The 27,127-nt window shown below is 59.8% G+C and overlaps 1 protein-coding gene across 2 annotated transcripts in view; it reads right to left on the bottom strand.

The window, feature by feature from the left end:
- NOTCH1 (notch receptor 1) overlaps positions 1 to 26,833 on the bottom strand; it is a 42,076-nt gene extending 15,243 nt beyond the window's left edge. For both annotated transcript variants that reach the window (XM_062641377.1, XM_062641378.1), the window contains exons 1-13: positions 26,604 to 26,833; positions 24,945 to 25,026; positions 8,287 to 8,549; positions 7,600 to 7,938; positions 4,767 to 4,889; positions 4,378 to 4,611; positions 4,087 to 4,242; positions 3,810 to 3,995; positions 3,263 to 3,376; positions 2,590 to 2,703; positions 1,348 to 1,581; positions 962 to 1,072; positions 32 to 224 (exon numbers count right to left, since the gene is read on the bottom strand). In XM_062641377.1, the coding sequence (XP_062497361.1) occupies positions 32 to 224; positions 962 to 1,072; positions 1,348 to 1,581; positions 2,590 to 2,703; positions 3,263 to 3,376; positions 3,810 to 3,995; positions 4,087 to 4,242; positions 4,378 to 4,611; positions 4,767 to 4,889; positions 7,600 to 7,938; positions 8,287 to 8,549; positions 24,945 to 25,026; positions 26,604 to 26,661 (2,207 nt within the window). In that variant the 5' untranslated portion in view covers positions 26,662 to 26,833. The remainder of the gene's footprint in view (positions 1 to 31; positions 225 to 961; positions 1,073 to 1,347; positions 1,582 to 2,589; positions 2,704 to 3,262; positions 3,377 to 3,809; positions 3,996 to 4,086; positions 4,243 to 4,377; positions 4,612 to 4,766; positions 4,890 to 7,599; positions 7,939 to 8,286; positions 8,550 to 24,944; positions 25,027 to 26,603) is intronic.
- Between the last annotated feature and the right edge of the window lie 294 nt (positions 26,834 to 27,127).

The raw sequence follows: 27,127 nt of genomic DNA, 5'->3' as shown, positions 1-27,127 counted from the left end.
TGGCCCTTTGGTCCCCATCCCTCCAGCCTACCCGTTCAGCCCGTCGTGGCATTTCCCATGGATGCAGGGGTTGCTGTTGCACTCATTCACTTCGGACAGGCACTTGGGGTCGTGGAAGCCCTCAGGGCAGAGGCAGGTGAAGCCGTTGATGCCATCCTTGCACGTGCCCCCATTGTGGCAGGGGTTGCTGGAGCACTCATCGATGTTGATGTTGCACATGCGCCCTGGGAAAGGGGGTGTGAGGAAGCGTTAGCCCGCAGGATGCATGGCACGGTGGGCACACACTGCATCCTGGGGGTATCCACTGGGCAGGGCCCCTTCCAGCCACCGGGAACGGCTGCTGGAGGCTCCAATCTCCAGGCACACGTGTGCTGGCTGCGTAGGAGCGGGCTGCCCTGCAGGCAGGGTTACTTCACACCCCTGCGCTGCCCGCCTGGCTCCATTAATGTGACTGGGAAGAGGCTGTGCCCTGGGCTGCTTTGGTCCAGGAGGGAATAATGAAGGGAGCTGGTTTCAGCCTGTAACCCTACCTGGCACGGCTGACAAAGCCCAGCTTTATTGCGGCTCCCGGCGGGCAGGAGCAGAAGGGGCCGTGGAGCAGGGAGAGGCGGGGGCTGCTCCCATCAAAGCCCTCCGCCATTCCCATCAAACAAACCAGTCGGACAAGGCAGCAACCTGATACCCATGGGAGTGGGCGCAGCGGGACTCGGATTCCCGGCACCAGACACCCCTTTGATTGCGGCCAGAGCCAGGGTCACCCTCCTGGGCAAGCAGGAGCGCTGGAGGGTGCAAAACCTCCCTGTAGGAAGCCGGATGGCAGCATCAACCCTCCCCAGTGCACCTCGTCCCTAATGCGTGGGGCATCCCGGCACTGCCATGGGCACAGGAGACATCCCAAGGCTCCCCTGGATCTGCACCATGTCCCTGGGGTGCTGCGGTGGCTGCACTGCCCTGCCCTTACCTGTGTACCCCAGCTCGCAGGTGCACTCGTAGCCGTTGATCTTGTCGATGCACTTGCCATAGTCGCAGGGGTTGCTGGCGCAGTCATCCAGGTTGATCTCGCAGTTGGGTCCTGGGGAGGACAGTGGTGCCATTAGGGGCTCCCCAGACCCACCGATGAGGCGAAACGAAGCCCACCAGCACCGATGGGTGCCACCGCTCCACGGCAAAGCACCTCTGCCATAAGCAGCTCCCAGATGGGGAGCAGGTCCTGCAGGAGCTGGGCACCAAACTGGGAGAACTCACCCTCACCAAGGATGCCCCAGAACCAACCCACCCGGGGATAAGGCAGGGATGCTGCACTGGCACAGCCGACCCGCATGGAGCCCCAGGGGTCCCTCTGCTCACCCGTGGTCCCTTTGAGGCAGAGGCAGTTGTAGGCGTTGTTCCTGTCCTGGCAGGTGCCCCCGTTTTTGCAGGGCTGGCTCTGGCACTCGTTGATGTTGATGTCGCAGCGGTGGCCCGTGTAGCCAGGCTGGCACAGGCAGGTGAAGGAGGCGATGCCATCCTTGCAGGTCCCGTAGTGGCACGGGTCAGGGTCGCACTCATCAATGTCAATCTCACAGTGAGCACCTGAGAAACCTGCCAGCAGCGGGAGGGATGCGGGGTGAGGATGGGAGATACAAGGTGAGGATGTGGGATATGGGGTGAGGACGGGAGGTGCAGGATAGGGGATGCAGGAGAGGATGGGGGATGCAGGACACCCCTTCCCACCCCGGCCACATATGAGGCTGTACCGGGGTGGTCTGACCTGCCCACCCGCCCCACCACAAGCCCCAGGACCCCCGGCGCAGGGCGCAGGCAGGGGAGCAGGGGCAGCAGCGCTGCTCAGAGCCGGCTCAGGGGCTTTGTCCCGGGGTGCACAATGACCTGCATTAAACCGCCCCGGCTCACGAGCGGGGCCCCGCGCTCGCCCGCAGCTCGTCCCGGAGCGCACGGGGGGGGCCGGCCGCAGGCACCCCGAATAATAACCCCCCCCGGCAGATCCTATTCTCCCGGCCGGCTCCCTCCCCGCCGGGTTTGGGGGTGGAGAGGCGAGGACAAAGTACAGCTTTGACTAGACCCCGCCAAGCCCACATAGCAGCTTTTCATCGGGGCTTGGCATTAGCAAGACACTAATTAGAGGCCATTCAGCTGGAAGATTTCTGGCGGGAGCTGCTCCACAAAAGAGCCACTGTTTGCCACCAGGGCTCAAGTCATCATTCTGTGCAACCGCTCCTTGGGTTTCGGTTGGCGAGCCCCCGCGGCCCTGCACCTTGCGTCCCCATAGAGGCAGCTTTATTCCTTCCTTCCTGCCTTCCCCCTCGCCGCCGCCTGCCGCCGAGGTGGGAGCATGGCGGGAGCACGGTGGGATGGCTGCTGCAGGGCCACACCTCGTGAGCACCGGGCTCCTTACACCCGGCACCGCTCGCTCTGCCAACCCCTGCAGCCACATCAGAGGGGACCATCCCCCTGTGAGGGCCTTTGGGGGCATCCCCACGGAGGTGGGCACTTGTTGCTACAATGGGGTTTTATGGGACATGATGGAGCTTGCTCCTGACCAGCAGTGTGGGACCCCAGAGCCCCCCCCGGGACACGGGGACCCCTCACCTTCAGTGCATTCGCAGCTGTAGGTGTTGGGGCCATCCACGCACTTGGCGCCGTTCTTGCAGGGGGTGCTGGCGCACTCGTCGATGTCGAACTGGCAGAGGTGCCCGTTGAAGCCTGGTGTGGAAGGAGAAGTCACGTCCCTGCACAGCGCCCGCACCCACCGGCCTCCCCCCGCCGCCGGGCCCCCCGCATCCCGGCCAGGGCGCCGGGTTTCCATGGGGATGGCTGCTGGGGGCCCTGAATGTGGGGCTGCGACCAGCCATTGAGAGCATCTTATTTACATCTCTAGAGCAGCAAAGTCTCTGAACTTCAAAACCTCCTTTCACAGATTAACCGTCTCCCCATTCTCCGCTCCACCCCGTGACTTTGACACCGCATTCAAAGCGGCTGGTGCGGCCCCCCCCGGCCCCCCGCCCTCCTTCCCAAAGAGGGGCCTTTTCAAGTGCAAAGCCGTGGGGTTTAATCCTCCTGCCCCTCTCCCATGGGCTGGACCTGGAGCAGCATCGCCTGCACACACATCGCAACGGGGGAACCCCCACCAGAAGCACCAAGAGGTGCTGAGCCCCTTCTCCCCATCTTATGGGGCTCTGAAGTTGAAGGAGCCCATTTTTGGGAGCTGGGACACATCCTGGCTCTGTTTCACCGTGACAGCAGTGGGACGGATGCCGCGTACCAGTGGGGCACTCGCAGTGGAACTCATTGATCTTGTCGAGGCAGTTGCCGTTGTGCAGGCAGGGGCTGCTGGCACACTCGTCTGTGTTGATCTCACAGTAAACCCCCTCGTAACCTGTGGAGAGACCAAGAGCACCATCAGCACCATGCACGGGCCCAGCACAGTGCACGGGATGGGCAGGTTACACCAGGGTGCATTTGGTTCCTCATCTTTACAAAGATGTGCTACAGGTGGTGGGCCCTGATGCACAGCCTGTGTCATGGCTGTCCATCCTGGGTCTCCCTGCTCTTGGCTTGATCCAAGCCAGCAAGGTCAGAAGAGGAGGAGATCAGAGCAGGGCAGATGGTGCCCAGCTCTCACCTCCTGTCCCCACACTGCTGTGGGAGACCCCCCAGTCTTTACCAGGCTTCTTTTTGGTGCTGTCCCCAGACACGCACCTCCCGTGGCTCCTCACCCAAACCAACACTGAGCTGAAGCTCAGGGTACCCAGAGCCCTCCTGCCACCCACACCAGCACCGGGGCAGGGGTCCATGGGCTGTGCACCCACCGGGCATGCAGATGCACTGGAACTCCCCGATCTGGTCCAGGCAGGTGGCATCGTTCTGGCAGGGGTTGGAGAGGCACTCGTTGACATCGATCTCACAGCGAGGGCCCGAGTAGCCCTGCAGGCACTGGCACTGGAAGGACCCCTGGGTATTGATGCACTTCCCTGCGTGCTCACAAGGGTTGGCTCCTGCAACACACAGGGGTGGCTCAGAGGACACGCTCCCGTTGGCACCGGTGCTTTCCCCATCCGCAATCTCTGCCTCCCACCCGGTGCTCACCCAGCGAGCACTCGTCCACGTCCTGGTTGCAGGCCGGGCCCATGTACCCCGAAGGACACGTGCAGATGGCTTTGCCATTGACGGGGTTGGTGTCGCAGTTGGAGCCCTCGTTGCAGGGGTTGCTGATGCAGGCATCATCGAGGTGGCACAGCAAACCTGGGCAGCGAAAGGCACGTCAAGGGGACGGGCGCAGAAGTCACCAGGCACCAAAACCTCAGGTAGGAGCCAGGGGACACGCGGGGAGCGGCCACCCTGCACGTGAGCAGGGGACAGGACAGGACGTGGCCTCACCCGTGCGGCCGTGGGGGCACTCGCAGTAGAAGGAGGCGACGCGGTCGTGGCACGTGGCCCCGTGGAAGCAGGCGGCCATGGCGCAGTCGTCGATGTTCTCGCTGCAGTCCTCGCCCGTCCAGCCGTTGACACAGACGCAGTTGTAGCCGCCGTGGTTGTTGTGGCAGGTGCCCCCGTTCTGGCAGGCGTTGGGCATCAGCTGGCACTCGTCCACGTCCTCGGTGCAGTACTGACCTGCAGGGGACAGGGCACCGGCGTGAGGCTCCGGCAGGCTCTGTGAGCATCGCTGTGAAGGGGACGGTTCTCCCAGCACAGTCCCCAGCAACCCCTGGCACAGGGTCTGTCCCCAGCCCAGCCCGTGCCATGCTCAGTGCTGATGGCACCGTTACCTGTCCACTCGGGCGGGCACTGGCAGTTGTAGGTGTTGACACCGTCCACGCAGGTACCCCCGTTCTTGCAGTTGTTGCCTGGGCAGTCATTGATGTTCTCCTCACAGTTCTGGCCCGTGAACCCTGTGCAGAGGACACATCTGCCGTGATGCCAACCAGCCAACTGCCCGCTGCTCCCTGGTAGCCCGTGCTGATGGCAGGCTGCTGAGTGAGCACCAGGCACTCCCAGCTCAGCTTCGAAGCCACCCGCTCGGTTTCACCCCCAGCCCCATCCTGCCTCTGCCGGGGCTTGGTTCTGCCGCACCGCTTTCCCTGCCAGGGCACCATCACCAGAGCCTGGCAGGCAGCAATGGCTTCCCTGGGCAGAGCAGAGCAGATGGGGCTCCCCTGCCAGAGCCCCCGGCTCCGCAGACGCTCGCTCTGAGCAGTGGAGGATCCAGCTCCGCAGCAACCGGGATGAGCCGGGGCTGCTCCCACACAGGCTTGTGGCACTGCTGCTTTTAATTCCACATGTGAGGAGCCTCAGCTGCCCCCGGGCGATTCACTGCCATGAGCTCCGTGAGCTCAGGTTTATGTCATCGCCTCCACCCGATGGTGCAGCACGATGGAAACCACCCCGATGTCAACGGCATCTGCAGCAGAAATGACACAGCCGGGCCCTTCGCAGTGCATCTGCCGAGGCACCCAACTGCACCTGGGGTGAGAGCTGCACTCACTGCAAGACCCCCAGTGCCCCCAGCCATCATCCTGCCCAGGGTCGGCATGCAGTGCCAGCCCATGGCTGGTCCCCGTGGTGCTGGCGTCTATCTGCAGCTCCCCAAACTCCCTGAGGTGTTCTGCATGTCCAGACATAGCTGCTTGCTAAGCCACCCCTGCCTCCATGGGAAAGGACTGGTGCCTTGGCCTATCCTCTGTGGGACCCCAGACCCTGGCCAAGCTGGGCTTTTCCCCTCACTCTCTCCGAAGAGCCGTGTTTTCCGCTCCCTCTGCCCCATCACAGGAGGAGCAGAAGCTCCTCGTGTTGCTGCTACTATTTACGATGGCTGGTAGGAATCCAAAGCAGATAACGTTGATTTGTGCCTCAATTTTTAAGCAGCTGGGCTGCAAGTGAACAGCAATAACTGGCAATGTCCTAGATACCAGGATTAACTCATTTTGAACCATCTGAATGAGTAATTAGCACTGCAATTACTTTAAACTCAGGGTTACATTCTACAGCGATGGCATGATAAAACAGCCGAGATTGGTTTAACTTGAAGAAACTCAGCCCGGCCCGGCCTCCTCGGGAATGAAAAGGGGACATTGTTCCAGGTCTGCTGCGCTGCATACCAGCCTATCAATCATCCTCTTATCATGAGAAACAGCCCCCATGGTCCCTCCTGCCTGCGCCCCAAGCTGATGCAGCTCCTGCAGCGAGCCACGCGGATGGCGGCGGGACCCCCCAGTCCCGCTGGAGCATCCCGCAGGAGCCGAACCCACTCGTGCAGCGTGCAAACGTCCTGGAAGCAGCCCATGGAGCCGCACTTGGTGTGCACAGCAGGGCTGCCCCCAGGGCCGTGCCTCACCCCGACGTGCCCGGCGCTAGGGCTGCTCTAAGGAAAGTGCCTCGTCAGCAAACGGCAGGGCAGGGCCAGCACCGCTCCTCCTGCCCCTCCGCCTGCTCATCCCTGCGGCAACGCCGCTCTGCCGGGACAGGGCTTGGAGCTGCTCCCGTGGAGCATCGCCCCTGGCAGCTCCCAGCTGCACCGGCTCATCCGGGAAGGGACGGCTTCCTTCCTGGCACTGCTCGCCCGGTCACCCTGTGCCAGCGCCTCAGCATCCTCACAGGGAAGAGCTTCTGCCTAGAGCTCATCTCAGCCTCCCCTCGGGCAGGTTAAAGCCATTCCCCTTGGCCTGTCCCTGCAGGCCCTTGTCCAAAGCCCTTCTTCCGCTTTCTTATTGGCCCCTTTAGGTATCAAAGCAATCCCAGAGGCCTCTCAACCAGCTTTGCGCTGCCCACAGCTTCCTTCCAAGGCAGCAAGTGGATGCATCCCCTCAGCCACAGCCGGCCAGCGTGCTGGCTTGGGTGAGAAACAGCACTTTGTGCCCTGGCAAACGCAGCAGGGTCCGAGCATGGGGCTGCTCATCCCACCCGTCAGGAACCTCCACTGCTTCACTCTTCAGCGCTTTGGGGACGTGGGGCCACGCTCAGCCCCTTCCCTTCCCTGAGCACACTGCGGACCGCTGGCCCCAGGGCAGAAACGAAAGGGCTTTCCAGGGTCATGGGGCCCTTTCACAGCCCTTGCCTTTCCTCCGGCACGCAGGGTGCTGAGCTCCCCTGCATGGTGCTGGGCCCCCACTGGGCCCCCTCCTGCAAGAGCCCTTCACTTGAGAGGCTGTAACTGAGCTGGGCTGCTCCGGTGTTTGCTGGAGGGAGCAGCAGCGAGCACGGAGAGGGTCTCCCTTCCCTGGCTCTATTTGCACTCGGAAACTTTCCAAACCAGCTATTCCGGACCAATTATTCCATTCTGGAAGTGGATTAAGCTAAAGCGGAAAAAGGCACTCTTATCCTGGAATATGAGCATCCGCACAGGGGCTTCTGCTCAAGCACTTGTTTTGGAGGAGCTATTTTGGTGCGTCAAGTCGAAAAAGCACCCGGATGACCTTTCCTCTTCAGGCACTGCTGCCCAGCATCTTCCCAAAGGCACGCGGCGCAGCGAGCCCACATCCCTTTGGCTTTACCCTTCCCAGAGCCATAACCCAGGGGGAAGATCGGGCGCTGCTGGTTTTGCAGGGGCAAAGGAGCTGGAAGGGGGTTCCCTATCGCTGTTCCCCCCGCGGAGGCAGCCCCTACCTGGCAGGCACGTGCAGTCGTAGGTGGTGTCCCCGATCTGGCGGCACGTGCCCCCGTTCTGGCAGGGCGAGGGGTTGCAGGGCACGTAGAGGTGCTCGCAGTTCTGCCCGGTGAAGGCCGGCTTGCAGGAGCACTGGTACGTGCCCACCTCGTTGGTGCAGCTCCCGCCGTTCTTGCAGATGGGGGGCGAGATGTTGCACTCGTTCACGTCCTGCTTGCAGTTGGCGCCGTGGAAGCCGGTGGTGCACCGGCAGATGTAGTGGGCTTCGAAGGGGACGCACTGGCCCCCGTTGGCGCAGGGGTTGGAGGCGCAGGGGTCGGCCTGCTGGCAGGTTTTGCCTGGGGAGGGCAGGAAGGATGAGGATGCAAACCACAGCTCCGGCTCTTAGTGGGAGCAATCTGCGCTGGGGAGCAGACTCAGCTCTGGGACTGTGTTCATACGGGATGCAACTAATTCCAACCCCATTGCATCCCACGAGACCCTCAATGATGCAGGGCGCTTGCAGCAAACCCAGCCCTCGAGACCCCTCCCAAGCCCCACGTGGGTTTGGGACCATCTCCCACCTTTCCCCCATCACTAAGAGAACCCGCACTCAGTGCCAAAATCAGCGCCTCTCCCCATGCATGGAGGCACCCCCTGTCCCAGGCTGTCCCCGTGCCTGGTCCCCCACGTCCCCACCGCCTCACCTGACCACCCCGGCGGGCAGCGGCACTTGTACTCGCTGAGCGTGAGCAGGTCGCAGGTGCCGCCGTTGCGGCAGGGGTTGCTGAGGCAGGCGTTGTCGCGCGGCGTCAGGCACAGCTCGTCGGTGAAGCCCAGCCGGCAGGCGCACGCGTAGTCCACGGTGCTGCCGCGCACCACCGCGGTGCAGGTGCCGGCGTTCTTGCACGGGGAGCTCAGGCAGGGGTTGGGCAGTTGGCACCGCTCGCCAACGAAGGCACCGCCGCACCTACAGAGGGGACACGACAGGGTCAGTGGGACCGGTGCGAGGGGCTGCAGGCACCCGGACACCCCCAGGGACCGGCACTGGGAACGCTCCCCCCACCCCGCAGCGCATCCCGGCACGGTGGGTTTGGCAAGCGCAAGGCTCTGCCCCGGCTGCTCTGGGCTGAGGAAGATGAAAGAGGTGTCGGGAACAAAGGCGAACCCCATCCCAGGGCCTGCAGGGACCTGCAAAACCGCAGCCTCCCCTCCTGCTCTCATCGCAGGGCGATGGGTTTGCCCCACACCTCGCTGAGGAGGAAACCAAGGTACAAGGGGGAACATGTGGAGACAGGAGGGGCACCCCCACACCTGCACCCAACGCAGGGACCCCACAGACCCATGCACCAAGCAGCACGGGGATAGCCCTGCTCCCCTGCCTGCACCAGGGTGAGCTTTACCCCCCCTCTATCCACAGAAATCCCTTAACCAGCACCAACCCCGGGCTCAGCACTGCTGGCAGCAGAGGGTTCCTTGCTCCTTGCAGCAAGACCTTCCCGAAGACAAACCCTGCGCAAGGAGGGGTGCGTGGCCCCGGCTGCAGCATTCCCTCTGTGTGGGGGCTCTGAGAAAAGGCCCCTTGCCGCAGCCACTGACTCTGCCATCTGTCACCATGGGTGACGGGACTGCAGCGACCAGGGCAGGCGATGGGGATGTGCTGCAGGGACAAATCCTGCCGGCCAGGATGCAGCAGAGGGGGAGCTGCCCCCGGGAAAGGGCAGACAGAGCAAAGCTGTGCACGGAGACACCGAGGGCACCAGACATCAAAAGAGGATCCCAGGGCCCTTCAGCACCTCCCCAGCACAAACCCTCCCGCACGGCATCTCCTGTATCACGTCTGCAACACGAGATGCCACACGTTTTGTCCCCAACCAGCACCGCTCACATTACACCACTTCCAAAGGGGATGCGCTGTCCTGGCTGGGCTGCGCTGGGCAGGGGAGGAGCGAAACGATGCTGGCACGCTGCTGCCCCACACCACAGTGGCAATGGCACTGCAGCAGAGCAAGGCATGCCATGCGCAGCTCATGCTGGGATGCAATAGAGGCCCCTAGAGCAGAAACAGATCTGGGGGTGATCACATCCATTTCCACAAACTTGGGGTAAAGCAGCAACCACTGGAGGTGATGGATAGGGAAGATGAAGGCACACTTGGGGATCACAGCTCTCACCGTCCTCAGTGCTCACACCCATCACCATCCTCAGTGCTCACACCCATCACCACCCAAGCTGATGGGACCTCGTGTCCCTGCGCCTCGTGCATGGCCCCCAGTGCTCCATGGCAGCAGGGACGGTCCTGGGGAACGCTGCAGAGTGGAGCCCTCCACCTGCACCCCCAAACCAACACCATGGGGCTCCTCCCGCGAAGCTCAAGCAGCAAATGCCCCCTCAGCCGGCCCCAGCCCGGCGCCGCCGCGCTATGCCGCGCCTCGCCGGCTGCAGGGCCACGTTTCAGCCCTGCTCCCCCTCTCCTCTGCCCCTCCTGGGCTTTTTTTTTTTTTTTTTTCTTTTAACCCAATTCTGATTTCATTGTTGGGGATTGTGTGAGAATTTGTCCGGATTCGGAGACATTTTGAGTTAATGAGACGGCATTATCCCGGCCAAATGGAAAAGAAAATGTGGATAATAATAAATCAGGGCATCTGCTCGGCACACAAAGGGCGGCGGGGAGCAGGTGTGCATCCTAATGAGGCTGAGCAGCTGCCGGCGCCTGCGGCCCATGCCCGGCTCGCCGGCGGCTCCGAGCCCGGGGCGCCGCGGCCGTGGGGCGACGGCGCTTCTGGGTGGCTGCACCACGGCCCCGGCAGCTCAGAGGGGCCATTGTGTGGGGCTGGGCACGAACCGCCCGCACCGCACACGCTTCGATGCTTAAAGCAATCCGCGGGGCTCCCGCACCGGGGAGCATCACGGGGCTCTCCAATGGGAGGAAGAGGCGGAAAAGAAGAAGGAATGGGAGGAGAAGGATTGGTGCTGGACAAAGAGCGCCCTGCTTTGGTGCTGCCGTGGGCTGTGCTCTGCATCCCGGCGGCACCGGGAGAGCACTGGGATCAGGGCTCCTGCGCCGTGGGGCTTAAATGGGGCCAGGACAAGGGGCGCGGAGCTGAGAGCCCTCCCACCAGATTAGCTTTGGGGCCGTTTCCAGTTTCAGTGCAGGCAAGGGGTGGTTTGAGCTCATGGATGGGAAGGGGAGCAGAGCCCAGGCACGATTATTAGCCAGGAGGTTAATGAGTGACTGGAGAGACTCCTCTGGGAGCAGGGAGCCGTTGCCCGGAGGCACAGGGCTTTGGGGCTGGGGGCTGCCCCGTGCCCCGGGGGGGTTCCAGGATTTTGCCTTGGGAAAACCCTCAAATTCCATGGAGTTTGAAGGGGTTTTAAACGGGTTTGTGTTTGTTTGATTTAAGAACCGGTTTATGGACACAATCAGCTCAGGAGGGGAGGAGGGTGCTGGGGAGGGCTTGCATGGGTCTGCCCTGGCCAGAAGTTGCTGAGCTGAGCGATGGGCACACGTGGGCAGGCGGGACTGGGACACGCTCCTGCCTCGTGTTCCTCCTCCCCACGAGGGGTATTTCCAGCCACTGAGAAGTGCTGGAGAAGCAGCTCTTCAGGAAAACAGCAGTTACAGCACAGGCATCCAGCCGTCACTGCTATACCCCACAAAGGCGTCTGCATCATGCAGCAAGAGGCTGCGCAACATGGACCCGCTGTGAACGCCCGGCAATTCCCATATCACAACCACAACAGGGACAGGGACAGCTCCCATGTACCCACTGCACCAGCTCAGGAGCCCTCTCAAACTCCTGCCGCCATTTCTAAGTCATCTCAGTTTCTTTGCAAGGTTTCAGAGCAAAAGGTCTCTGATGGGGGGGTCACCACTGTCACGATAGTGCTACTGCTGCTCAGCAAGAGCATGGAACAAGGACACTGAACACTCCTCTGCTCATGTATGGCAGCAAGCGAGATATGCCCATGGGCAGCCTCACACCCAGGGGCTTCAACACCGCTCCTGCACCATCTATAGATCCTTTTGCTCACAAACAACACCATTTCTGCCCACATCTGCAACAGCAAGTCCGAGGCGAGGTAGGGAAGGGGATGGCTGCGGATCGAAGCCATGGGATGCGTTTCCCCACACAAGTCCTGGAGCTCACTCACAGCCAGAGACTCTGCAGCTGCATTTAAAAACCCAACGACTGCAACGCCTTTAGAGCCCTGGCTGCAGAGAGAGCCTGCAGACAAGTCTTGCATGCAAATGAAGAGATCAAAACCCAGGTGAAGAATAAGGCTAGCCCAAGACGTGGTTATTTTCAGCTCTGCCAGGTCTGGAAAGGCTGGATCCGACAGAGCCAGCTTCAGCTCCCAGCCGTGCTGCAGCCTCATCATGTGTCCACCTACTCCTGCAGGGGCTGAAAACCTCTCCTGAAGCTGAGCTTTATGTTCAGCACAGAACACACCGGAGGGCGGCGGCAGGGCTCCCGGCGAGCAGACGTGGAGGATGCGACGTCCCCGTGGGCTCGGGCAGGTGAACATCACCCTGCGGTTTTTCCTTTGGCATTTCCCAAGCGAGGGCTACCCAAAGCAAACCCCAAGCGCTTTATGGAAATCAGCATAAGAGACATTAAAGCTAAGATTTAATTATAGCTATATGTGCTGGCAGAGGACAGGGCGGCTGCTCCAGCATCAAAACAGCTCTGAAGGGCCATTAGAAACCAGCTTTGAGGCGGTGAAAGGCAGCTGAGCTCCCCAGGGTGCTGAGGAGCCTCCATGTGTAACGCACGGCCCATTCCCAACCCAACCAGGAATGGCTAAAAATACCAGTGTCTGCCCCCCGAGCATGCAGCTGAGAAACACTTCCAGAGTCATTAACCTGATGAGGAGCATCAAACGTTCCAGCCACGACCCACCTCAACACTTTAGATGGTGATGGCATCCAGCCCCTGCTGATGGCCAAACCCTGCTCCAATGCACGATGCTCCCTTGTGTCGCGCCAGCACACAATCTCACAACTCTTAGCTTCTAGGGTATTTTCTACATGACCAAACCAAGACACGGAGCTGTCACTGAAGCACCAGGCAGGACAGGGGACGGCGATGCAGCAGTTGGTTGCCATCCCTGCGGATGGGGATGCTGCATGTGCTCCTTGCAGGAGTGTATACGGGGCTGCCATCCATCCTGGTGGCTTTTTGTCCCCGGGGTCAGACGGAGGCTGGGGGCTGCATTCCCACAGCACCAGGCTGGATGCATCTTCCCCCTCCACGCCAGCCCCGAGCCCGGCGCACAAACTGCCGAGCGGGGGGAGGCACAATTACTCATGCACCGCGCTCCCGACCCATAAATCTCCGTCGCGACTCACGGGTGATGTGAAGGATGACGGAGAAGGCCTTGTCCAAGGTCAGACAGCGAGTCCCGGGAGGTGGCCTGGGAACGGGAACAGCGGCCCCAAATTCCCACCCCGCTCCCAGCGCCAAGCCCAGGCCAAATCTGGATCTGCTCAGCGTGGGCACGTGCATTTGTTGTGTCTGCTGCACATCCTCAGTGGGTTACCAAGAGCCCAACACTGCAGTCCTTTCACAGCAAGGCTCCAGATCAGAGAACCAAAAGCATGAATGAGCTGCACCGGTATCAGTGTGAGCACGCTCTGCTGCCCCAGCGCTGCACCACACACCTGCCTGCCCGGGCTGGCAGCACCAGCAGGGTTGGGGTGCCTGTCCCAGCCCCGCTCCGGGTGCTCCGTGGATCGCAGCCCTTTGTTCGCTCCCTCCCGCTCGCAGCGCACGAGGCTTTTCCTCCAAGCCACCAGCAACAGGTTGTGTCCCTCCGCAGCAATGCGGGCACTGAAAGCATCCCGAGGCAGATGTTCCTGCGACCTCTGACCCCACACTAATGTTTTCCTCCCCGCGCTAAGCTCCATCTGCCACGGCCGGCACAGATGACACCGCGGCATTCCCGCAGCCCAGCCCGCCCGCACGGCTCCGCATGGCAGCACCAGGGCTTTGTTCCAATAGGGGATGTGCCGGCCCTGCACAGGCACAGCCCGGGGGCCGAGGGGGGTTCAGGGGTTCCGGGTGCAGGGGGGATGCTGTGGATGCGGGGGACTCAGTGTCCATCACCCCACAGCTGAGAACAACCACACTGACAGCACCCATCGCCCTCCTAACCAGGGCATCCTCCCAGGGGCTGGAGGCAAAACCCACCACACAAAATAAGCCAACAAGCTAAATGGAAACCAGGTGTAATCTGGAGCACGGCCACCAGACACAAGGGGCTGCCCCCCATCCCTATCACCATCACCCTCCCATAGCGGGGCAGGTCCAAGGGTGCAGCCCCACACTGCAGGAGGGGACAGGAGCTGGTGGGGAGCTCCATCCCGGCCGCTGGCCCCATGTTCAGGCTGTCTCTTATCTGCACTGCTATCACATAACCTCTTCCTCACCCTCATCTGCTGGAAGCATAAACGGCTGCAGTTGTTTTCCCCAAGGTATGAGCACCGTGGGAAAGCCAAGGAGGAGAGGCTCAAGCATCTACACAAGCCTGGTTTTGGGGTTACTTGAGAGTAATGGGGCCAGGAGAGTCCCTGCTGCCTCTGGGGCAGCAGCGAGCCCAGCCCTGGGTGCAGGGTCTCCCATGCCCCCACCCTGACACCCATCCCCAAGGCTGGGCTGTGGGCGATGCCGCTCTCTGCTCTGTGGTACCCACAGCAGCATCCCAGAGGAGCCACCCTCCCTGTGCCACAGTGTCCCTGCAGAGCCAGCCCAGCGCAGAGGTGGTTCAGAAACCATGACCATGACCTTGTGTGGTGCAGGGGGTCCCACCAAGGCACCATCATGTACCACCAAACACACAGTGTGACCCCATGGAGCCAAGCAAGTGTCCAAACGTGAGCAGGACACTTGGATTTCACCTCTTTGCTGGCAACAGCTGAGGAAAGGACAAATAACCATGGGGAGAGCGTCCCTCAGTGCACACCAGACCACAGTGCACGGTGCTCCCAGCCACAGAGCAGTGACACGACCCTGCCCCACCGTCCCCACACCGCGGGGTAACCGTCATCCCATGGCTCACGAACGGAACCACAACCACCGGCTTGCACGCCCCCTGCCAGCACCTGCACACCCGGAGCGTTAAACCTGCTTCCCATCAGGCAGCCACGCACAAGAGCCACCTTTCCAGTTGTGCCAGTGGCTTCCCGCTTGGCCCAGCCTGGGAGCAACACCGCAGCTTGCTCCTGAAGCTACACCCATCCCGTTAAGACACGTTTGCTCAGTGCCAGCCCAGGGAACCCTGCTCTGCTCCGGCTCAAATCCTGACAGAGAACAGGCTGGTGCTTGGGATGTCTCCATGTCATTAAGAGATCTGCTTCTTACTCCATCTTCCCACTCCCTCTTACTCCATTTGTTCTTATTCCACCACCTTCCAATGAGCCCCTCCTGTGTTACTACAGGGAGCATCACTGGGAACCACAGGTGCATATAACTGCCTATGAGATGGATTCCCAGCAGCATCAGCCCACCTTGGAAACACCCCACAGAGTGCCGAAGCAGGCTCTGGGGCCAGGGAAAGGCAGACAGGCCTGGAAAACCATCCTGCTGGGAAAGCAGAGCTCAGCACCCTGTGCCCTGGTCCCACCTCCTGCCCTGTCATCACCACCCTGCTCAGGGTAGCACAGCACCCATGGAGCCCGTAGAAGGAAGATGGATGCAGGGAGACAAGGAGCCCTTTGAACACTGCCCTGCCCTCCCTGGGGCACATGGGGCCATGGATGTCCCCCTGCCCTGCAGCCTGGGGCTGCTTGAGCCCCATCCTGGCACGGCCGCACTCACCACCCCTCACCTGCAGCTCCACGCTGTGGTTTATGGCACATGCATCCATCAAGAACCCAAAGGCTTCACCACGCTCCCCTTGCCCACGCAGGGCACCCCAGCTGGACCATGCACCCCAAGGTTCCCACCGGTGCCACCGCGCTCTGCCGGCGCCGGCACAGCCCCACAGACACCTCCAGAGCCACAACAGAGCTCCCGGCACCAAACCCCAGCACCAAGCGGTGGTTTTCATGGAGCCCCATCCAGGCCCTGCGTTATTAAACATGCTGGGACACCATCCTGGGAACAGAGCCGGAGTTTCACCCAGCAGGTTACTTCCAGTGACACCAGGTTAATAAAGCAAGAGCAGATCCCCAGTCTTGTTTAATTAAAAAAAGCAAACTGCAACCCAAAGCCTTTGATGTGTTGGGGTTATTTTTTTTGTTCCATTTCATTTTTGACCTAGCCCAAGCCATCTAATTGAGATTTTTAAGATCCAGGCTTTCATCTTGAGAGAAACTAAAGGAATTCCCAAAGCTGGATATACTCATGGATGGGAGCGGGGAGAAAACATGCTAGAGCCCTGTTCCTCCTACCACTGGGATGGGGAGAGGGAAAAAATAATGGCTTTGTTTCTTAAGCAGACATTAGTCAGGACACTTTGGGAATCAAAGTTCCCATTGTAATGAAAAACAATATAACCCCATTGCTAAGCAGTGGCCAGGCTGCTCACCGCCTGGTAACCGGCTACCTGGGAAGGAGCTGCCTTTCAATGGAGCTTCATTCACAATAAACATGAAAGATGCTGAAGGAAGAGACCAAGACAAAACTCGTCTCATTCCCACCCTCAACAATGGCAGCTATGACACAGCTTTTCCCCCGCTGATGTTTTTTATATCCTCTACTGGTGCAAATCCCCATTGTCTGTGGGTGCAGCGTCCCTGCACCGAGCGCTGCTCTCCCCACTCATCCTGATCCCCGCTCCTTCTCTTGGAGGAGCCCATTCATGGGGGGACCACGAAGGACGTGCTTCCAGCGGAGGATCCCCAGGGAACACAACCATGGCCACCCCTCACCATGCACTCACAGGCAGGGCTGAGTGTTCCAGGGCTGGTCCTAAGGCAAGTGCCCACATCCACATGGGAGGATGCCCATGGGACACTATGAAGTGACCTGGCTCTTGCCCTCCATAGTGCTGTGCAGCAGCGCTGGCATTTGGGAGCAATCTCTCCCTGCTCGAGTTCCCGTTTGTCATCATTCTCCCTCAAAAACTGTTCTATTCTTTAAGCCAGCAGAAGGAAAGGTTGGAATCTGGGGGAGATGAGGAATTTCCAGCTCCCGAGGCCACCTGCAGCCCAGCACTGCCGATGCCACCCTCCCTTCCCCATCCCTCTCAGGGTAAACGCCTGCTTTCACCAGCTCTGGATGCCAGCGCAGGGTGAATTCCCTCTGGGAGCTCTGGCACACACCGGTGCCGGGGCCACCATCACACTAAGCGATGATGAGCTCTCGTATTCTTTTCCCTTTTACTTTGAAACCAAGTTTTGGCCAAACACCGCGCTGCCTGAGAGCCAAATATGGAAAACTCCCACCCGGGCCACGCGTGACCCCAGCGTCCCACTCTTCTAATCCTGAACATAAAACCCGAGATTGGGATCTGCACAGGCACCAAGAGTTTAAACAAGCTATATTTAGCTCTGATATTTATAAACAGGAGGAGAGGGGGGTCCTGCAGAGCACACGCGTGCCCCTGCGGCACAAACCCTACCAAAAGCCAGAGCAATTCAAACCGGGATGAGATGGTGAAGCAAAGACAGCAATGGCCAAACAGCAACGGGTCCATCTCCCCCAGCCATGAAGCTGCTGGTTTCTCTTTACAAGCAAAGCAAAGCTCCCAAAGCCGGTGATTAACAACAGACCCCTCACCCATTGGAAACTATGGCCCGAGGGACGTGCAGCACCTCTGCGCAGACGATAGCTGCCCCGGGATCTGTATCCCGGGATTTCTGTTGCTGCAGGCTTTAACCAAGGAAACGGGGAGGGAAGGAGGGAGGGAAGCCTCTGCCTCCGACACCTTTCGCCGGCAGCAATCCCTGTGTCAACATGACGCCTCGCCGAGGGAGCAGGGACAATGGTGGCGGCTCTGCCCTCCGGCCGCAGCCCGCATTCCTGCCCCCTCCCCTGGAAACCCCCCTTTTGTGGGGAGCAGCAGGCCCTGTGAAAGGGCCGTCTGTCGCCCTGCCTTTTGACTTGTGGGTCTGTGTCTAACATGTTAATAGGGGCTGCGGAGAGCCCCCCCCATCCCCGGCTGCTCCCCGCAGGGTCACTCTCCCAGCCCGCCCAGAAGCCAATGAGCAGCGGGAGCCGGTGGCAGCGCACATCCCACTGCTGGTCCACGTCCCACTGCTGGTCCACGTCCCACTGTGGGTCCACGTCCCACTGCTGGTCCATGCCCCACTGCTGGTCCATGCCCCACTGCTGGTCCATGCCCCACTCTCAGTTCATGCCCTGCTCTTGGTCCATGCCCCACTCTCGGTCCAAGCCCCACTCTTGGTCCATGTCCCACTCTCAACAGCCACATTCCTCCACCAGCCCCAAAAGAGCTGTCCAATGGGCTAACCCACAGTGTCTTTGGGAGGGCCTTTTCCCTATCCCCCTGCACAAGGATGCACCGGTGGGGTGGGACATGCTCTCCTCCATGGCTGCTCATCGACAGGATGATTTTCTTCCTTCTGAAAATAAATCACTGCTCACTCACAAACACAACCCCCTCAAGGGCACTGTGGTCCTTGGGGTCTCCATTGCCCTGCTGATGCTTGCTCTCTCAACACAGGTACACGGCCAAAGGCCCCTCTCATTGCTCCTCTTGGGGACAGTTGAGGTGGAAACACCATGCCAGGAGCCACAGAGGAGGATGAGGAGGAACGAGCAGCACGCATGGCTCAGCCCCGCAGCCCCAGCTCTTGCAACAGCCTGGGACTGATCCTGCACAGCCCTGGAGGTCCCAGCACAGCCTCTCTGCTGCACTGACTTTAGACCAAGGCCAAAGACACAGGCTCCCAGGGCCCACCACCACCAGGCTGCTTGCCTGCAGGGTGCCCCTTCTATTAAATAGGGGCAGCGCTATAGCGTCATTAAAACTTAATAAATCCATTTCCCATATAAATACCATTAAATTCAGATTTTGGGGAAGGAATTAGGATGAAAACTTGTTAAAAGAAAATGACTTCTGCACAAATAAATTTTTGCAACTTGACTGAGCGTGAAAGTTTCCCATTAAAATGCAGCTCCGCTCCCTTGCTGGAAATGGGCAAGAGCCTCATAACCAGGCCCTAAACATTAACTGTTTAACTGGCTTTTCCAATATTAACTCCGGGCTGCCGTGGGGGAAGGGGAGGGCGTGAGGGGTGAAAGCCTGAGGTAGACATTAACTACCACTGTGGGAGGGAAGTGCACACTGCTCTCATCCCAGTGGCATTGTGCTCCCGGTGTGAAGCAGCGGGTGGGATGCTGCCCCATCAATTGGGCTGGATGGTCATTTTAGGTCCATTCCAACAGTATGTTCTTATTCTGAGGCAGAGCTGCCCATATGGCCCAACCAAATGTCTATTCCCCATCCCCAACTCCTCACATAGCCTTTAGTCCTGATCCTGCACCTCTCACGCAAAGCACTGCATTGCCAACAGGCACCTCTATCACCTAATTATAGAACCCCAGACTGGTTTGGGTTGAAAGGGACCTTAAAGCTCATCCAGCTCCAACTCCTGCCATGGGCAGGGACACCTTCCAGTAGAGCAGCTTGCTCCAAGCCCTGTGTCCAACCTGGCCTTGAACACTGCCAGGGATGGGGCACAATTATTCACCTCCAGGAGCCAGGATGCTCCTGACAGCTCCTGCTGCTTCATCTTGCACCTAAACAGCTTTTAATGTTCAGATAAGCAACAGCAAATGGAGGGAAACTGAGGCACTAAGAGGTCCTGGCTTGACACATCTGGGAACCCCCAAGACCACTGCCCATGGGGTACTTGCTGACATGGGGAGGGGGGGGCAGGTGAGAGGAGAGACCTGACCAGACACCCTAGAGCTACAGACAGAGACACTGCACCAGGTCCTGGCACTGCCACACACTGAGGAAAGAGCCCAGACAAGTGTGTGAGTCTGACCAGGCACCATCACACCTCTGCCAGCTGGAAGCAGCACGGAGCAGCTCCACCAGCAACACTCAGATGTCAAAGTAAGGACTGGGGTGTCCCCAGCTGGGCACCTCACACTGTCCTGGGGCTCTCCAAGCAGACACATGGGGGCTGCTATGGTCTGGGGTCACTAAGACCTAGCAGAGAGCTGCAAAGGCCTCCCAACATCGCATGCAATAGATGTGCAGAGAGAGTCGTGCTGTTAAATCCAACTGGGGCTTCCTCAGCCCTTTAGAGCCCCAGCTTTGCAACCCTGACCAGACCCTGCCAGCACCAGTGGGGCCAAAGCAGGGCCCTGACCCTCACATGTGTCTGCTCCTGCTCCTGGATGGCTCCATGTTCAGGCACCCAAGAAGCAAAACTGCAGCATCCTCCTCAACACCAGAGCAGTGTTTTGTGCTTATTCTGGATCTTTGCTCAATGTGAGGAGCTGCAGCTTTACCGCAGACCAAAGTGTGAGCACCAACACAACACCCATGGTCAGCAGTCCTTGCGTTGGTGGTACCATCAACCTCCTGCTGCTGACACCTCCCAGGGCCAACCCCAAGGAGCCCAGCACCGCCGGATGGAGCCCGGGACAGATGGTCTGGGAAAGCTGGGATACCTCCTCCCCACAGCAAATGCGGGCTCATGAGGGCACCACGCAGCAAGGCAGCGTCAGGGATTTGTGGGATTTCAACACAGCTGCTGGGCTGGGTGGCTGCAGCATCATCTGTTGTGTGCCAAGGGATGAGGTGAAAACGCCATTGAGAAAGCATCTGGAATCACCCCAGACCATCACCTCCCCATCCTGATGGCCCTTCTAGCCCTGGGCTCCAAAGCAAGGAGCAGCCCAAGCACCCCAGCTCCACCTCAGGCAGCAGAAGCCAGGCAGTCCTCAAGGATGGCTGGACACCAAGCCACAACCCCCAGCCCCACGTGGAGCAGGAGGACCCTGAACACCTTTTTGGCCCCTTGGATATAGAAGCAGCACTCAACCAAGACCCCACTGCAGGTCTGCCTTCCCAGAGCGCTTCAAGTTGTATCCCAAAGGCTCTTCCACTCCACAGCCACAATACACGGTCTCAAACCTCCACCTGGAGTTCGGCGACACGTTAACCATGGAGAAGTCCCCATCCAGATCCAGAGCTCACCGGCTCTCAGCAAGTGCACCCCGAGGCTACTCCCTCGTTAAACACAGCGATGCTCTATAAATTCCACATTCCACTCATGTACACACACCACACCGTTACCGTGCAGGACACCTCCCAACAGGAGCAAAACGAGGGTCACCACCTCCAGGCCTGGAAAGAGCAGGTTAATTTCAAAACAATGTTATTTTAAAACTTGCTAACTGCCTCCTGATTATGTTATCCAAGCCCTTAATTGGTGAACAGCTTGATCTTGCAGTGACTTATACGTGTCTCCCTCATGTTACATACAATAAACTGGAACAGCCTGGGAACAAATGGATATCTCATGGCTTCCAGCAGGTAGGAAGACAGGTGGTTGAGATGCAAGAGATTTTAGTGGAATAAAACATACCCCATACCACAGAGCACACAACCTCCAGAAGCTGTCCATGGAGCAGAGCCCCATGCACTGCATCACACATCTAAGAGCTGCAAGAACCAGGACACAGCCCCTGATCCCGGGTGACAATGGCCACTGTGAACATCTCATCCTGGGGAGCCCCTGAGCACGTTCATCTCAGCAGGCATCACCCCATCTCTCCTGCTCATCTACCTACGGAGGTATCTCCTCTTGAACGTGACCCACACTGGCTCCTGCCCAAAAGCAGTACAACCAAGCATCCAAGCCATGAAAGAAACCAACACAAAACCTCATCCCAACCAACAGACTCCCAAGGCAAGTTAATGGGAGACAACTGATAACCACCACGACACCTTGCAGAGAGGAGGGATGTGAACAGAGTCCTCTGGAGCCCTGAGCTCCCGCTGCTGCAGCAGTGACCTCACCAGCTGGGCTCCTCAGCTCCACTTCCCTTCCACTGGAATCTGCAGCAGGTGACGCTTTTGTGTTTGTAATTCCCCTCTTACCCATTTCCACCTTGTTCTTTCCGAGAATGAGATCAGACTCGAACGAGCCACCGAGAGTTCTCAACATGGCTGAATCACCGCTCTGCTTCTTGAAGGGCTTCCTCTGGTTGATTGTCCCACACTCCACCCTCTTCCTCCCCAGCACCCAGACTGCATTTTTTCTTTGTTATTATTTCATGGCAATAACGTTGGGTTAAAGCACATGAGAAAAACCAAACCAGAAGGAAACTTCCGCCCTTTACAATGAGATAACAATGACTGAGCAGTTGAATAACGTGAAGGGCACAGGGAGCTGCAGGGCTCACATCGCTCCTCTGTCTTCCTCCTCGGCTCCTGAGAGAGTTTGGAGCTAAAATAATCATCTCTTCCCACAACAATTCCCCTCTCAATGTTTCTTCCAATGTTTCTGGCCCGCTGCCCATGGAAGCTGGTGATGGCAACGGGCACCAGCTCAGGAGCCATTGCCCCGGCTGAACTACAACACGGTGCTGATTCATAAACAGAGGAAGTACTTTAGCAAACCGACTCTTCCCCCTTTTCAGTGTAAGCCCAGGGATTAATTTAACTTGTTCTTTCCCTTTGCTGTCTCCTTTGCTTCTCTGGGAAGGACTGTGACAACCAGACACAGCTCCTCTGACTTTAATGGTGAAGGGCTGGTGGAGCGGGGTTTGAAACCCAGCCCTCTTTCATGCCATCTGCTTTTAACTAGCGGAGCAAGGGAGGTCCTGGGAATAAAAGTCACATGGCACAGCAATCTAAAATCAGCCCCGCTCATTTCCAGGGATGCCAGTCAAAACGAGCCTTAGCCAACAGCTTAATTAGGAGCTATTGCTAGAAGTCAAAACGACCTTTTGGGAAAACCTTGTCATTTTGCCTGGGAAAATGCCTTTGACTGAGGCAAGTGCCTTTTCTGGAAAGCCACAGCTCCCCAGTGCCATGAGACCACACGTCAGACACTGCAGCAGCCACCAGCTGCAGACCGGACCTTGTAATGGTGTGAGTGGGACAGAAACATCTCATGGGTCTGTGCTGGAAGTGCCAGCACTGAAAGACCCAGCTACCCCTGCCAACATGGAAAGTGGCTCCAGAGGCAGCTTCATGAGCCCCCCAGCCCATAACTGCTCGGTCCTCTCCACTCAATTCCAGCCCTGCAAGCCCCAGACTGCCTGGCAAAGGGACAAGCAAGATAAGGCAGCCAGAGCCTCACAAACCACTGTAAAATAATGAAGGCAGAGAAAGCTGCCCGTCTCGCACTGGTGATTCCCTTTCCGTACCAGGGCTGATAACCGGGGTTGGGAGTTATCAGAGTTGTCTTCACGTAACCCAACCAAGCAGCCGCTTGTCCGCTGGAGCAGCGTCTCCCTCGTACGCTCTCTATTTCACTCCACTTTCTAATTGGATTTGTGGGGGCAGCACAATGGGGCTTTATGGCCAAACTTTGTTAAGTGCCAGCCCGAGCAGAGATGTGGCCAGCAGCCAAAATGGTGCGTTTCCCGCAGGCGCCAAAGGGCAGTGCCAAGCTTTCCTGCGTCTGGTATCTGTGCTCTTGGCTCTGCTTTGTTTGAGAAGCTTGGAAGCAAAACTCCTCGTAAAGAGATATTCAAACAAGTGAAACCCCAGGATTTTGAAAGCTGCGATCAGACACCTTGGGAAGCTGCACCTCTAACATCTGCCCCCATCGCCCACAAAGTGTACCCGGCACGGGACAAGTGCTTCAACACACTGAGAGCACACCTTGGTCTCCTGCAGAAATAACTCACACGCGCTCGTGAAGCCATCCCAGCATCCGCAGCCGAGGGCAGGGGGTTATTCACAGCTAAAGGAGTTCTTCAAAGTTAACTTTTCCTCTTACAAACCCCACCCCAAGCCTACTTCGGAGGCTTCTCCTCCAAATAGAGCTCGCACACATCAGGTCTAATTAGATTCCATCACCATCTGCACATGAAATGTAAATCAGGAGTTGCAGAGACTTAAGGAAAAAAAGGGAAGAATGACCACAAGGAGAAGGAGGGGTGTAAGGTTGGGGAGGGGGTGGAGGGTTGGGCATTCTGGGAAGCCATACATGATTAGTCACACAGCATTAATCTGCCTCCCTTAACAATAGCTGCCGAATTTCGACCGAATCCCAGCTGTCGCTCTTTGAATGAAAGAAAACAAGATTTAGAGCGTCAAGCGTTGGTAAGGGCTTCTGTGCAAAAAAAAAGTGGCGTGCATTCATTAGTGGCTCACAAAGGGACCCAGCCTTTGTCCATTAAATTGCTCATGTGCCTGATTGATTTGCTGATTTATTTGCAGCAAAGGGTTGGGGGGCTCCGCTTGGAGAAGGGGGCGGGAGGTGCCCGGCTGCTGGGCAGAGTAACGGCACCCAGGCGGGTTTGCAAGAAAGCAGCACACATTGTCAAGGGGAAGCGCCATTCAACAGGTTGGGATTGGAAATGCCTTCAGGTTCCTCCGCCGAGGACTTCCTCTTTGGGAATCTGGGGTGGGTGGGAACATCTCCCCGCCTGCTCGCAGCTCAGGCCGCGTTCAACAGGCAGAGGGGAAATCTGGCCAGAAAACTGAGCCTTGCCCATTCACATTTCTTTAATGGAATAGTTTTTAAAAGGGAGCTGGAGCCTTATTCACTTCTCTCGGTTATTGTTCCCTGGGAGCCGGGAGTGAATCGGCCATCGCTGCGGTGGGTCGGTTGGTCCTTCAAAGAGTCCCAACGCTTCACACATCCGTTTCTCCACAATCAGCTCGGAGAAAACTCTGGCCCGGGTGCCAGGTCCCGCCAGGAACGCCAGGATGGACCCAGCTTGGCACCGGTGCCAGTGGGATGCAGGAGGGGGTGGCCCTGCTCCCCCAGGTGATGCCCCACAGACAGCAATAGGGCAGCTCCATCAGCCAGAGCCACACCATGAAACCTCTCCTGAGTGTTTATTGGAGATGTACTGGCCACTGCACCCCAAACAGCCAGGGTGCAAGGACTGAAAGGCAACGCTTCAGGGCCAGGAGGGAGCAGCTGGAAGACAGACAGACAGCCTCCCTCCCTGCCCCACGGTCCAACGAGTGCCATGGGCTGGCCCTACCTCCTGCTCCATCAGCAGGGCAGTCTGCATAGGTTAACACCAGCAAAACATGGCCCTTTGCCCATGTTTTTCCACCCAGCGAGGAACAAAGCCCGATCCTGCCAAACTCGCGGTGACTCCTACACAAGCAGGTTATTCTTGCCACTCAAGGAAAGAAAGCGCATCTTGCCCTATTAAATCCAGAGCCTTCAAAGCAAAGTCAACATGCATGTCAATACTTTGGTCGGGGGAAGATGAAAATCCTCTGGCTCCTCCATACTTACTGGCACACCTCCGTCCCGTTGAGGAAAGTTTCACACTTGCCCCCGTTGAGGCAGGATTCAGCAGGCTGCGTGCACCGTAAACCTGCAGAGAGGAGGAGAGCGTTACCCACAGCGCAGGGCCCGGTGGCAGAGGCAGGGGGGTCACTTGGAACGGGGACAGGCTCCTCCTGGCCCCCAGTGAGCCGGGGGCTGCAGCACCTGCAGGGTGATGGAGTCAGGCAGGGGCCGGGCGCTGAGAGCCTCTACCTAAAAATAAGCTCGGGGTGGGCTCGCGGGGAGCCTCTGAGGGCTGACAGAGAGAAACCCCAGATCAGGCCCTTGAGTGACAAATGCCATTTGGGACAAACCACCCGCCCGAGGGCCCATTGGTTACCGAGAAGTCGGTAACGAAATGAGTCGCCCGTCGTAACTTGCTGTGAGTAAAGGTTTCATTGTCTGGCCCTCAGAGCCAAATTCTGCTCAGTTACCACAGCAACTCGCTCGAAGCACCAGAATCGCTTCCGATTTGCACCCTGGCTCGCTCTTCCCCTTCTCCGTCCCGCTCGCTCTTCACGGTAACCGGTTCTGCCACACGCGAGTGCAGCCCGAGCGGTTTCAAAGTGAGAGACTGCAGCTTCGTGCTGCCACCACCAGAACACAGCTTCTCCCCTGCACAGGCGGCTGCTGAGCCCCCCGCAGCCGGGACACCCCCCTGCGCTCCGGGCTCTGTCCCCCAGCAAGTCCCATGGGGATGGCGCAGGGAGATGGGGACCTCTCCGGCCCCGCACAACTTTGCCTCCGAGGCGCCGGGCTCGGTTCTCAGCCCGCGCTGCCCCGGTGCGGAGCAAAGGAGCCGGAGCCCCATTGCTTTCCCGTCCCAAAACCCTCCCAGGACCCTCCCGCTCCGGAGGAAGCTGCTCGCTCAGCCCCGGGTCGTGGCTGGGGTACGCAGAGCCCCGGGAGCACCGCAGAGCCCCGGCCCCCCCCGGGGGAAGGGGGGGTGCTCCCCGCTCCTCCCCGCACCTCCGGCCGCTTTTAGGGCTCTCTCCCCCGGCCCCGGCCGGTCGCCCCCCGTGGCCGCTCAGCACTTTGCGGGCGAAGCGCCGGGCCCTGGGGGAGCCCCGTCGGGCTTTCAAGAAACAGGAAACCGAGAGAAATGCGCAAAACGGCCGAAAGCTCTCGCGGAACAAGCGGCAGGAGCGCGGCCGCCCTGCGCGCCCCTCCGCGCCCCGAGCCCATCCCCAGCGCTGCCTGCCCCGGCTCCCTCCGCGCCCCGCTCCGACCGGCCCCGCGACGGCGGCGAGCGCAGGGCCCCCAGGACCCCCCAGGACCGAGCCCCGAGCGCCACCTCCAGCGGGGCACCGAGCCCCGCTCCCCCCCCCCCACCCCGCCCCGGGGTTCCGGCCTCAGCTCCCCCGGCGGCGCCGAGCTCCGGTTCCCACCGCAGGAGCTGAGCGCGGTTCCCAGGCATCCCCCGGCACAGAGCCCCGGTTCCCACGGGGACCCCGAGCCCCGGATCCCCCCCCACCACCACCCCCGAACGCCTCCGCCCCGCGGTGCTCGGCCGGGACCGGGGCGCACACCGGCACCGGGGCACACGCCGCGCCCGGCCCCGCGCTCGGCAAACTTCCTGCCGGGCGCTGGTGGGGCCGGTCCGGGGCCCGTCGCGGCGGCCCTCACCTCGCGTCAGGGCGGGCAGCAGGAGCACCAGGAGCCCGGGCGCCAGGAGCCGCTCCATCCCGCTCTGCTCCCGCCGCTCACAGCCGCATAGATCCGCGGGGCCTCGGCCGAGCCGAGCCGGTACCGGTACGCGCTGCCCCGCAGGGAGCCCCAGACACACCGCGCCCAGCGCCGAGCGCAGCGACTCCGAGCGCCGGCGCCTCCCGCGGCTGCTCAGCCCCGGCGGGCCGGGCCGGGCCGGGCGGGAGGGCGGGGGGGGGGGCGGGCCGGCGCGGGATGGGGCGGGATGGGACGGGACGGGACGCTCCTCCCTACCCGGCCCGAGGGGCCGCCGCTGGGAGCCCCCTTCCCGCCACGGAGGGACCCTGCGTGGGGCGGGAGCGGGGTTGCGGGGTCCGCGTAGCCCCCGCGGGCAGCCCCAGTGCAGCCGCTTCCCCCCTGGACCCACCGGACACCCCCGGTGCAGAGTCCCCCTGCCCCATGCAGCCACCGGACACCCGCAGTGCATTTACACCCCTCAGCCC

This window comes from Pezoporus occidentalis, unplaced genomic scaffold (genome assembly GCF_034315485.1).
Source record: "Pezoporus occidentalis ecotype Australia unplaced genomic scaffold, CSIRO_AGI_Poc_V1 ctg68, whole genome shotgun sequence".
Lineage (NCBI taxonomy): Eukaryota > Metazoa > Chordata > Aves > Psittaciformes > Psittacidae > Pezoporus > Pezoporus occidentalis.
Note: the sequence above shows the minus strand (reverse complement) of the source record. Positions and strands in the feature narration are given on the sequence as shown.